Source organism: Ranitomeya imitator, chromosome 2, assembly GCF_032444005.1.
Source record: "Ranitomeya imitator isolate aRanImi1 chromosome 2, aRanImi1.pri, whole genome shotgun sequence".
In the NCBI taxonomy this organism is placed as follows: domain Eukaryota; kingdom Metazoa; phylum Chordata; class Amphibia; order Anura; family Dendrobatidae; genus Ranitomeya; species Ranitomeya imitator.
In genome coordinates, this window is record NC_091283.1 from 846,841,113 (window position 1) to 846,853,280 (window position 12,168).

Genomic DNA, 12,168 nt, shown 5'->3' on the forward strand with positions numbered 1-12,168 from the left:
TTAACGCTGAGAAAACGAGAAGGAAAACGTTCAGGAAGAGGAAATGGCTGCACCCCATGAAGGCTACGCAGAGGGTTTGTTACAATGTATCAGGCCAAACGCTGAGGTAAACGCAGGAAATCTCCCTCCTGTGCTGATAGTTTGCTGCAATGTGTCAGCGCAGGCGACATCCATCCATCAGGAGTGCGGGATCTGGACTGAGGGATGGCCACAGGACAACTGTAACAAACCCTCAGCTCTAAAGAGTATTTGGGTGGGGAAAGTTCTAAGATCTAGGAGTTTCCACAGATTAATGGGAGAACTACTTTCCTTTCTGGCACCCATTCACGTGCATTGGCCGAGACTACTAGATAACATCGGCTGTCATAGAGATACGTATGACTGTTATCAGTCTGGCTCCTCCAGGGGCCCCACAGTCCCGCGGGGTCTCTCCCACCATTACCTTCCGCTGCTCCGTGCTCTCCGCGCTTTTTTTTCCCGGCCTCCCCGCCTCCGCCTGCACATCCGCGGCAGCACTTTCCTCACATAACGGGAATAATAATCTTATCTTTCACCATTGAATGTGATCTAAGCTTTTACTCGTTTCTTCAATATAACAAATTATCGATTATTAATTTTAGCACTGATTTTTTTACAATATTTTGATAGTGTCGAATCTATACAAACGGAATACAAAATAAGTCCTGCAAAGTACAACTATTAATATCGTCCGCACATTCGCCACAAGAGTGAAAATAAAACAGTTTTTACTACATAAATATTGATAATAACACGTGCATATGCTGTGAAGTATTAATCCGGATTTTATGCTGCTGATTTCTAGGAATTGTAAAGGGTTGAACTGAAAATGGAGGCGCGAATAGGCGGATGGGAATATGACGTCATACACGAAGCTGCTGTTGCCTGGTAACGCATGCTGCTGTCAATCATAAGAGGTGGAGCAAGATGGCAGCTTGTAGCCTGCACGATCTGCTGGAGTTACAGAGCCCGCTGGAGGGCGCCCTGCAGGAGGCGGAGTCTGAGGAGAAGCGGCAGCGGCTGGTGCTGGAGTATCTGCAGAGCGTGAATGTCCGGGCGGCGGCGCTCCGAGCTCCAGACTTCGCCCCAGGTACCGAGCAGCCGGCAGAACTGAGGGTGTAGTTATAGGAAGCATCAAACATGTTGGTCTGTGTGGAGACTCTGCCCCATCACTGTGTAAAGGCCGGAGCTCACCGTGCTGTCATCACTCAGCCCCACTGAGGTAACAGCACATAGCACTATCCTCCTCCTCCATCTGTACAGGGGCACAGTGCAGTCAGGGGCTAACGTCCTCCAGGAATCAGCACATAGCACTATCCTCCTCCTCCATCTGTACAGGGGCACAGTGCAGTCAGGGGGTAACGTCCTCCAGGAATCAGCACATAGCACTATCCTCCTCCTCCATCTGTACAGGGGCACAGTGCAGTCAGGGGGTAACGTCCTCCAGGTATCAGCACATAGCACTATCCTCCTCCTCCTCCATCTGTACAGGGGCACAGTGCAGTCAGGGGTAACGTCCTCCAGGAATCAGCACATAGCACTATCCTCCTCCTCCATCTGTACGGGGGGCACAGTGCAGTCAGGGGTAACGTCCTCCAGAAATCAGCACATAGCACTATCCTCCTCCTCCATCTGTACGGGGGGCACAGTGCAGTCAGGGGGTAACATCCTCCAGGTATCAGCACATAGCACTATCCTCCTCCTCCATCTGTACGGGGGGCACAGTGCAGTCAGGGGGTAACGTCCTCCAGGTATCAGCACATAGCACTATCCTCCTCCACCATCTGTACAGGGGCACAGTGCAGTCAGGGGGTAACGTCCTCCAGGAATCAGCACATAGCACTATCCTCCTCCTCCATCTGTACAGGGGCACAGTGCAGTCAGGGGGTAACGTCCTCCAGGTATCAGCACATAGCACTATCCTCCTCCTCCTCCATCTGTACAGGGGCACAGTGCAGTCAGGGGTAACGTCCTCCAGGAATCAGCACATAGCACTATCCTCCTCCTCCATCTGTACGGGGGGCACAGTGCAGTCAGGGGTAACGTCCTCCAGGAATCAGCACATAGCACTATCCTCCTCCTCCATCTGTACGGGGGGCACAGTGCAGTCAGGGGGTAACATCCTCCAGGTATCAGCACATAGCACTATCCTCCTCCTCCATCTGTACAGGGGGCACAGTGCAGTCAGGGGGTAACGTCCTCCAGGAATCAGCACATAGCACTATCCTCCTCCTCCATCTGTACAGGGGGCACAGTGCAGTCAGGGGGTAACGTCCTCCAGGTATCAGCACATAGCACTATCCTCCTCCTCCTCCATCTGTACGGGGGGCACAGTGCAGTCAGGGGGTAACATCCTCCAGGTATCAGCACATAGCACTATCCTCCTCCTCCTCCATCTGTACGGGGGGCACAGTGCAGTCAGGGGGTAACGTCCTCCAGGTATCAGCACATAGCACTATCCTCCTCCTCCATCTGTACAGGGGGCACAGTGCAGTCAGGGGGTAACGTCCTCCAGGAATCAGCACATAGCACTATCCTCCTCCTCCATCTGTACAGGGGGCACAGTGCAGTCAGGGGGTAACGTCCTCCAGGAATCAGCACATAGCACTATCCTCCTCCTCCATCTGTACAGGGGCACAGTGCAGTCAGGGGGTAACGTCCTCCAGGTATCAGCACATAGCACTATCCTCCTCCTCCATCTGTACGGGGGGCACAGTGCAGTCAGGGGGTAACGTCCTCCAGGTATCAGCACATAGCACTATCCTCCTCCTCCATCTGTACAGAGAGCACAGTGCAGTCAGGGGGTAACGTCCTCCAGGAATCAGCACATAGCACTATCCTCCTCCTCCATCTGTACAGGGGCACAGTGCAGTCAGGGGGTAACGTCCTCCAGGAATCAGCACATAGCACTATCCTCCTCCTCCATCTGTACGGGGGGCACAGTGCAGTCAGGGGGTAACGTCCTCCAGGTATCAGCACATAGCACTATCCTCCTCCTCCATCTGTACACAGTGCAGTCAGGGGGCAACGTCCTCCAGGTATCAGCACATAGCACTATCCTCCTCCACCATCTGTACACAGTGCAGTCAGGGGGCAACGTCCTCCAGGTATCAGCACATAGCACTATCCTCCTCCACCATCTGTACACAGTGCAGTCAGGGGGCAACGTCCTCCAGGTATCAGCACATAGCACTATCCTCCTCCACCATCTGTACAGGGGCACAGTGCAGTCAGGGGGCAACATCCTCCAGGTATCAGCACATAGCACTATCCTCCTCCACCATCTGTACACAGTGCAGTCAGGGGGTAACGTCCTCCAGGAGTCAGCACATAGCACTATCCTCCTCCACCATCTGTACGGGGGGCACAGTGCAGTCAGGGGGTAACGTCCTCCAGGTATCAGCACATAGCACTATCCTCCTCCTCCATCTGTACGGGGGGCACAGTGCAGTCAGGGGGTAACGTCCTCCAGGTATCAGCACATAGCACTATCCTCCTCCTCCATCTGTACGGGGGGCACAGTGCAGTCAGGGGGTAACGTCCTCCAGGTATCAGCACATAGCACTATCCTCCTCCTCCATCTGTACGGGGGGCACAGTGCAGTCAGGGGGTAACGTCCTCCAGGAATCAGCACATAGCACTATCCTCCTCCTCCATCTGTACAGAGAGCACAGTGCAGTCAGGGGGTAACGTCCTCCAGGAATCAGCACATAGCACTATCCTCCTCCTCCATCTGTACGGGGGGCACAGTGCAGTCAGGGGGTAACGTCCTCCAGGTATCAGCACATAGCACTATCCTCCTCCTTCATCTGTACGGGGGGCACAGTGCAGTCAGGGGGCAACGTCCTCCAGGTATCAGCACATAGCACTATCCTCCTCCTTCATCTGTACGGGGGGCACAGTGCAGTCAGGGGGTAACGTCCTCCAGGAATCAGCACATAGCACTATCCTCCTCCATCTGTACGGGGGGCACAGTGCAGTCAGGGGGTAACATCCTCCAGGTATCAGCACATAGCACTATCCTCCTCCTCCATCTGTACAGGGGCACAGTGCAGTCAGGGGGTAACGTCCTCCAGGAATCAGCACATAGCACTATCCTCCTCCTCCATCTGTACGGGGGGCACAGTGCAGTCAGGGGGTAACGTCCTCCAGGTATCAGCACATAGCACTATCCTCCTCCTCCATCTGTACAGAGAGCACAGTGCAGTCAGGGGGTAACGTCCTCCAGGAATCAGCACATAGCACTATCCTCCTCCTCCATCTGTACACAGTGCAGTCAGGGGGCAACGTCCTCCAGGTATCAGCACATAGCACTATCCTTCTCCACCATCTGTACACAGTGCAGTCAGGGGGCAACGTCCTCCAGGTATCAGCACATAGCACTATCCTTCTCCACCATCTGTACACAGTGCAGTCAGGGGGCAACGTCCTCCAGGTATCAGCACATAGCATTATCCTCCTCCACCATCTGTACACAGTGCAGTCAGGGGGCAACGTCCTCCAGGTATCAGCACATAGCACTATCCTCCTCCTTCATCTGTACAGGGGCACAGTGCAGTCAGGGGGTAACGTCCTCCAGGTATCAGCACATAGCACTATCCTCCTCCACCATCTGTACAGGGGCACAGTGCAGTCAGGGGGTAACGTCCTCCAGGAATCAGCACATAGCACTATCCTCCTCCTCCATCTGTATGGGGGGCACAGTGCAGTCAGGGGGTAACGTCCTCCAGGTATCAGCACATAGCACTATCCTCCTCCTCCATCTGTACAGAGAGCACAGTGCAGTCAGGGGGTAACGTCTGTTATGACCCCAATGGCGAGGGTCTCAGAGGAACGTGGAAGTCTGCAAGATACAAAAATCCAGCTCATAGGGCAGTGGTAACTGGGTTGACCATATATCTACTCCTAACGCCAACACTAGAAGTAGCCGGGGGTCATACCTACGTTGATCCTAGATGACTCGCGCCAGCCGGAGAATCTAACAACCCCTAGTAGAGGAAAACAAAGACCTCTCTTGCCTCCAGAGAAAGGGACCCCAAAGCAGGATAGAAGCCCCCCACAAATAATAACGGTGAGGTAAGAGGAAATGACAAACACAGAAATGAACCAGGTTTAGCACAGAGAGGCCCGCTAACTAATAGCAGAATATAGAAAGGTAACTTATATGGTCAACAAAAAACCCTATCAAAAATCCACACTGGAAATTCAAGAACCCCCGAACCGTCTAACGGTCCGGGGGGAGAACACCAGCGCCCTAGAGCTTCCAGCAAAAGTCAGGATACAGATTAGGAACAAGCTGGACAAAAATACAAAACCAAAAACAAATAGCAAAAAGCAAAGTAAATGACTTAGCTGAATAGCCGGACCAGGATCAGTAGACAAGAGCACAGCAGATTAGCTCTGATAACTACGTTGCCAGGCATAGAACTGAGAGTCCAGGGAGCTTATAAAGCAACGCCCCTAACTAACGACCCAGGTGCGGATAAAAGGAAAGACAGAAAAACCAGAGTCAAAAAACTAGTAACCACTAGAGGGAGCCAAAAAGCAAATTCACAACAGTACCCCCCCCTTAGTGAGGGGTCACCGAACCCTCACCACGACCACCAGGGCGATCAGGATGAGCGGCATGAAAGGCACGAACTAAATCGGCCGCATGAACATCAGAGGCGACCACCCAGGAATTATCCTCCTGACCATAGCCCTTCCACTTGACCAGGTACTGAAGTCTTCGCCTGGAGAGGCGAGAATCCAAGATCTTCTCCACCACGTACTCCAACTCGCCCTCAACCAACACCGGAGCAGGAGGCTCAGCAGAAGGAACTACAGGCACAACGTACCGCCGCAACAAGGACCTATGAAATACATTGTGAATAGCAAACGACACAGGAAGATCCAGACGAAAAGATACAGGATTAAGGATTTCCAATATCTTGTAAGGACCAATAAAACGAGGTTTAAATTTGGGAGAGGAGACCTTCATAGGAACAAAGCGGGAAGAAAGCCATACCAAATCCCCAACGCGTAGTCGGGGACCCACACCGCGGCGGCGGTTGGCAAAGCGCTGAGCCCTCTCCTGTGACAACTTCAAGTTGTCCACCACATGATTCCAGATCCGCTGCAACCTATCCACCACAGAATCCACCCCAGGACAGTCAGAAGACTCCACATGACCTGAAGAAAAGCGAGGATGGAAACCAGAGTTGCAGAAAAAAGGCGAAACCAAGGTGGCGGAACTAGCCCGATTATTAAGGGCAAACTCAGCCAACGGCAAGAATGTCACCCAATCGTCCTGATCAGCAGAGACAAAACACCTCAAATAAGCCTCCAAAGTCTGATTGGTTCGCTCCGTCTGTCCATTAGTCTGAGGATGGAAAGCAGACGAAAACGACAAATCAATGCCCATCCTACTACAAAAGGATCGCCAGAACCTGGAAACGAACTGGGATCCTCTATCTGACACAATATTCTCAGGGATGCCGTGCAAACGAACCACGTTCTGGAAAAACACAGGAACCAGATCGGAAGAGGAAGGCAGCTTAGGCAAAGGAACCAAATGGACCATCTTGGAGAAGCGATCACATATCACCCAGATAACAGACATGCCCTGAGATAGCGGAAGATCAGAAATGAAATCCATGGAGATATGTGTCCAAGGTCTCTTCGGGACAGGCAAGGGCAAGAGCAACCCGCTGGCACGAGAACAGCAAGGCTTAGCTCTAGCACAAGTCCCACAGGACTGCACAAATGACCGCACATCCCTTGACAAAGAAGGCCACCAAAAGGACCTGGCCACCAGATCTCTGGTGCCAAAAATTCCCGGGTGACCTGCCAACACCGAGGAATGAACCTCGGAAATGACTCTGCTGGTCCACTTATCCGGAACAAACAGTCTGTCAGGTGGACAAGACTCAGGCCTATCAGCTTGAAATCTCTGCAACACACGTCGCAGATCCGGAGAAATAGCTGATAAGATAACTCCATCCTTAAGAATACCAACAGGATCAGCGACTCCAGGAGCATCAGGCACAAAGCTCCTAGAAAGAGCATCGGCCTTCACATTCTTTGAACCTGGTAAATACGAGACAACAAAATCAAAGCGGGAGAAAAACAATGACCAGCGGGCCTGTCTCGGATTAAGGCGTTTAGCAGACTCGAGATACATCAGATTTTTGTGATCAGTCAAGACCACCACACGATGCTTAGCACCCTCGAGCCAATGACGCCACTCCTCAAATGCCCACTTCATGGCCAACAACTCCCGATTGCCCACATCATAATTTCGCTCGGCAGGCGAAAACTTCCTAGAGAAAAAGGCACAAGGTTTCATAACAGAGCAACCTGACCTGCTCCACATGCGAGTCCCAATCATCAGAAAAAACCAAAATATCATCCAGATAAACGATCAAAAATTTATCCAGATACTTCCGGAAAATGTCATGCATAAAGGACTGAAAAACTGAAGGCGCATTGGAGAGCCCAAAAGGCATCACCAAGTACTCAAAATGACCTTCGGGCGTATTGAATGCGGTTTTCCATTCATCACCTTGCTTAATGCGCACAAGGTTGTACGCACCACGAAGGTCTATCTTGGTGAACCACTTGGCACCTTTAATTCGGGCAAACAAGTCAGACAACAGCGGCAGAGGATACTGAAATTTGACAGTGATCTTATTTAAAAGCCGATAATCAATACAAGGCCTCAAAGATCCGTCCTTTTTAGCCACAAAAAAGAATCCTGCACCAAGAGGGGAAGAAGACGGACGAATATGTCCTTTCTCCAAAGACTCCTTGATATACGAACGCATAGCGGTATGTTCAGGTACCGACAGATTAAAGAGTCTTCCCTTAGGAAATTTACTGCCTGGAATCAAATCTATAGCACAGTCACAGTCCCTATGAGGAGGCAATGCACTGGACCTGGACTCGCTAAAGACATCCTGATAATCAGACAAATACTCCGGAACTTCCGAAGGCGTAGAAGAAGCAATAGACACAGGCAGGGTATCCCCATGAATACCACGACAGCCCCAACTAGAAACTGACATAGCCTTCCAGTCCAGGACGGGATTATGGGTCTGTAACCATGGCAGCCCTAAAACAACCAAATCATGCATTTTATGTAAAACAAGAAAACGTATCACCTCGCGGTGTTCAGGAGTCATGCACATGGTAACCTGTGTCCAATACTGCGGTTTATTTGCTGCCAATGGCGTAGCATCAATACCCCTAAGAGGAATAGGATTTTCTAATGGTTCAAGAGTAAAACCACAGCGCTTAGCAAATGACAGATCCATAAGACTCAGGGCGGCACCTGAATCTACAAACGCCATGACAGGATAAGACGACAGTGAGCAAATCAAAGTTACAGACAGAATAAATTTAGGTTGCAAATTTCCAGCGGTGACCGGACCAACAACCTTAGCTATACGTTTAGAGCATGCTGAGATAACATGTGTAGAATCACCACAGTAGTAGCACAAGCCATTCCGGCGTCTATGAATTTTCCGCTCATTTCTGGTCAGGATTCTATCACATTGCATTAAATCAGGTGTCTGTTCAGACAACACCATGAGGGAATTTGCGGTTTTTCTATCACATTGCACCGAATTAGGTGTCTGTTCAGACAACACCATGAGGGAATTTGCGGTCTTGCGCTCCCGCAATCGCCGGTCAATTTGAATAGCCAGTGCCATAGCATCATTCAGACCTGTGGGAATGGGAAAACCCACCATAACATCTTTAATGGCATCAGAAAGACCATTTCTAAAATTAGCGGCCAGTGCACACTCGTTCCAATGTGTCAGCACGGACCATTTCCGAAATTTTTGGCAATACACTTCAGCCTCGTCCTGCCCCTGAGACATAGCCAGCAGGGCCTTTTCTGCCTGAATCTCAAGATTAGGTTCCTCATAAAGTAAACCGAGCGCCAGAAAAAACGCATCAATATCAGCCAATGCCGGATCTCCTGGCGCCAGCGAAAAAGCCCAATCTTGAGGGTCACCCCGTAAGAACGAAATAACAATTTTTACTTGCTGAGCGGAGTCTCCAGATGAACAGGGTCTCAGGGACAAAAACAATTTACAATTATTCTTGAAATTCCTAAACTTAAACCTGTCTCCGGAAAACAGTTCAGGAATCGGTATCTTAGGTTCTGACCCAGAACTTCTGATAACATAATCTTGTATGCCCTGCACACGAGTAGCCAGCTGGTCCACACTTGTAATCAAGGTCTGGACATTCATGTCTGCAGCAAGCATAAGCCACTCTGAGGTAAAGGGGATGAAGAAAAAAAAAATGAGAGGGGAGAAAAAAAAACTCAGAATCTTCTTTCTTATAATCCCTCTTTTGCAATGCAATAAACATTTAATATAGGCCTGGCAAACTGTTATGACCCCAATGGCGAGGGTCTCAGAGGAACGTGGAAGTCTGCAAGATACAAAAATCCAGCTCATAGGGCAGTGGTAACTGGGTTGACCATATATCTACTCCTAACGCCAACACTAGAAGTAGCCGGGGGTCATACCTACGTTGATCCTAGATGACTCGCGCCAGCCGGAGAATCTAACAACCCCTAGTAGAGGAAAACAAAGACCTCTCTTGCCTCCAGAGAAAGGGACCCCAAAGCAGGATAGAAGCCCCCCACAAATAATAACGGTGAGGTAAGAGGAAATGACAAACACAGAAATGAACCAGGTTTAGCACAGAGAGGCCCGCTAACTAATAGCAGAATATAGAAAGGTAACTTATATGGTCAACAAAAAACCCTATCAAAAATCCACACTGGAAATTCAAGAACCCCCGAACCGTCTAACGGTCCGGGGGGAGAACACCAGCGCCCTAGAGCTTCCAGCAAAAGTCAGGATACAGATTAGGAACAAGCTGGACAAAAATACAAAACCAAAAACAAATAGCAAAAAGCAAAGTAAATGACTTAGCTGAATAGCCGGACCAGGATCAGTAGACAAGAGCACAGCAGATTAGCTCTGATAACTACGTTGCCAGGCATAGAACTGAGAGTCCAGGGAGCTTATAAAGCAACGCCCCTAACTAACGACCCAGGTGCGGATAAAAGGAAAGACAGAAAAACCAGAGTCAAAAAACTAGTAACCACTAGAGGGAGCCAAAAAGCAAATTCACAACAAACGTCCTCCAGGAATCAGCACATAGCACTATCCTCCTCCTCCATCTGTACACAGTGCAGTCAGGCATGTATCAGCACATAGCACTATCCTCCTCCTTCATCTGTACAGGGGCACAGTGCAGTCAGGGGGTAACGTCCTCCAGGAATCAGCACATAGCACTATCCTCCTCCTCCTCCATCTGTACGGGGGGCACAGTGCAGTCAGGGGGTAACATCCTCCAGGTATCAGCACATAGCACTATCCTCCTCCTCCATCTGTACAGGGGCACAGTGCAGTCAGGGGGTAACGTCCTCCAGGAATCAGTACATAGCACTATCCTCCTCCATCTGTACAGGGGCACAGTGCAGTCAGGGGGTAACGTCCTCCAGGAATCAGCACATAGCACTATCCTCCTCCTCCATCTGTACGGAGGGCACAGTGCAGTCAGGGGGTAACGTCCTCCAGGTATCAGCACATAGCACTATCCTCCTCCTCCATCTGTACAGAGAGCACAGTGCAGTCAGGGGGTAACGTCCTCCAGGAATCAGCACATAGCACTATCCTCCTCCTCCATCTGTACACAGTGCAGTCAGGGGGCAACGTCCTCCAGGTATCAGCACATAGCACTATCCTCCTCCACCATCTGTACACAGTGCAGTCAGGGGGCAACGTCCTCCAGGTATCAGCACATAGCACTATCCTCCTCCTTCATCTGTACAGGGGCACAGTGCAGTCAGGGGGCAACATCCTCCAGGTATCAGCACATAGCACTATCCTCCTCCACCATCTGTACAGGGGCACAGTGCAGTCAGGGGGTAACGTCCTCCAGGAGTCAGCACATAGCACTATCCTCCTCCACCATCTGTACACAGTGCAGTCAGGGGGTAACGTCCTCCAGGAGTCAGCACATAGCACTATCCTCCTCCACCATCTGTACGGGGGGCACAGTGCAGTCAGGGGGTAACGTCCTCCAGGTATCAGCACATAGCACTATCCTCCTCCACCATCTGTACACAGTGCAGTCAGGGGGCAACGTCCTCCAGGTATCAGCACATAGCACTATCCTCCTCCTTCATCTGTACGGGGGGCACAGTGCAGTCAGGGGGTAACGTCCTCCAGGTATCAGCACATAGCACTATCCTCCTCCACCATCTGTACACAGTGCAGTCAGGGGGTAACGTCCTCCAGGTATCAGCACATAGCACTATCCTCCTCCTTCATCTGTACGGGGGGTACAGTGCAGTCAGGGGGCAACATCCTCCAGGTATCAGCACATAGCACTATCCTCCTCCACCATCTGTACAGGGGCACAGTGCAGTCAGGGGGTAACGTCCTCCAGGAGTCAGCACATAGCACTATCCTCCTCCACCATCTGTACACAGTGCAGTCAGGGGGTAACGTCCTCCAGGTATCAGCACATAGCACTGTCCTCCTCCACCATCTGTACAGGGGCACAGTGCAGTCAGGGGGTAACGTCCTCCAGGTATCAGCACATAGCACTATCCTCCTCCACCATCTGTACAGGGGCACAGTGCAGTCAGGGGGTAACGTCCTCCAGGTATCAGCACATAGCACTGTCCTCCTCCACCATCTGTACAGGGGCACAGTGCAGTCAGGGGGTAACGTCCTCCAGGTATCAGCACATAGCACTATCCTCCTCCACCATCTGTACACAGTGCAGTCAGGGGGTAACGTCCTCCAGGTATCAGCACATAGCACTATCCTCCTCCTTCATCTGTACGGGGGGCACAGTGCAGTCAGGGGGTAACGTCCTCCAGGTATCAGCACATAGCACTATCCTCCTCCACCATCTGTACACAGTGCAGTCAGGGGGTAACGTCCTCCAGGTATCAGCACATAGCACTATCCTCCTCCTTCATCTGTACGGGGGGCACAGTGCAGTCAGGGGGTAACGTCCTCCAGGAGTCAGCACATAGCACTATCCTCCTCCTCCATCTGTACACAGTGCAGTCAGGGGGTAACGTCCTCCAGGTATCAGCACATAGCACTATCCTCCTCCACCATCTGT

The 12,168-nt window shown here is 51.1% G+C and overlaps 1 protein-coding gene across 3 annotated transcripts in view; it reads left to right on the forward strand.

Annotated features, from left to right (window-relative positions):
• Nucleotides 1-12,168, forward strand: part of NHLRC2 (NHL repeat containing 2) — a 55,802-nt gene that overhangs the window by 14,735 nt on the left and 28,899 nt on the right. For 2 of the 3 annotated variants that reach the window (XM_069754348.1, XM_069754350.1), the window contains one exon: nt 824-1,108. In XM_069754348.1, the coding sequence (XP_069610449.1) occupies nt 946-1,108 (163 nt within the window). In that variant the 5' untranslated portion in view covers nt 824-945. Of the gene's footprint in view, nt 107-823; nt 1,109-12,168 lie in introns of all 3 variants that reach the window. The other variant, XM_069754349.1, reaches the window with a different exon arrangement.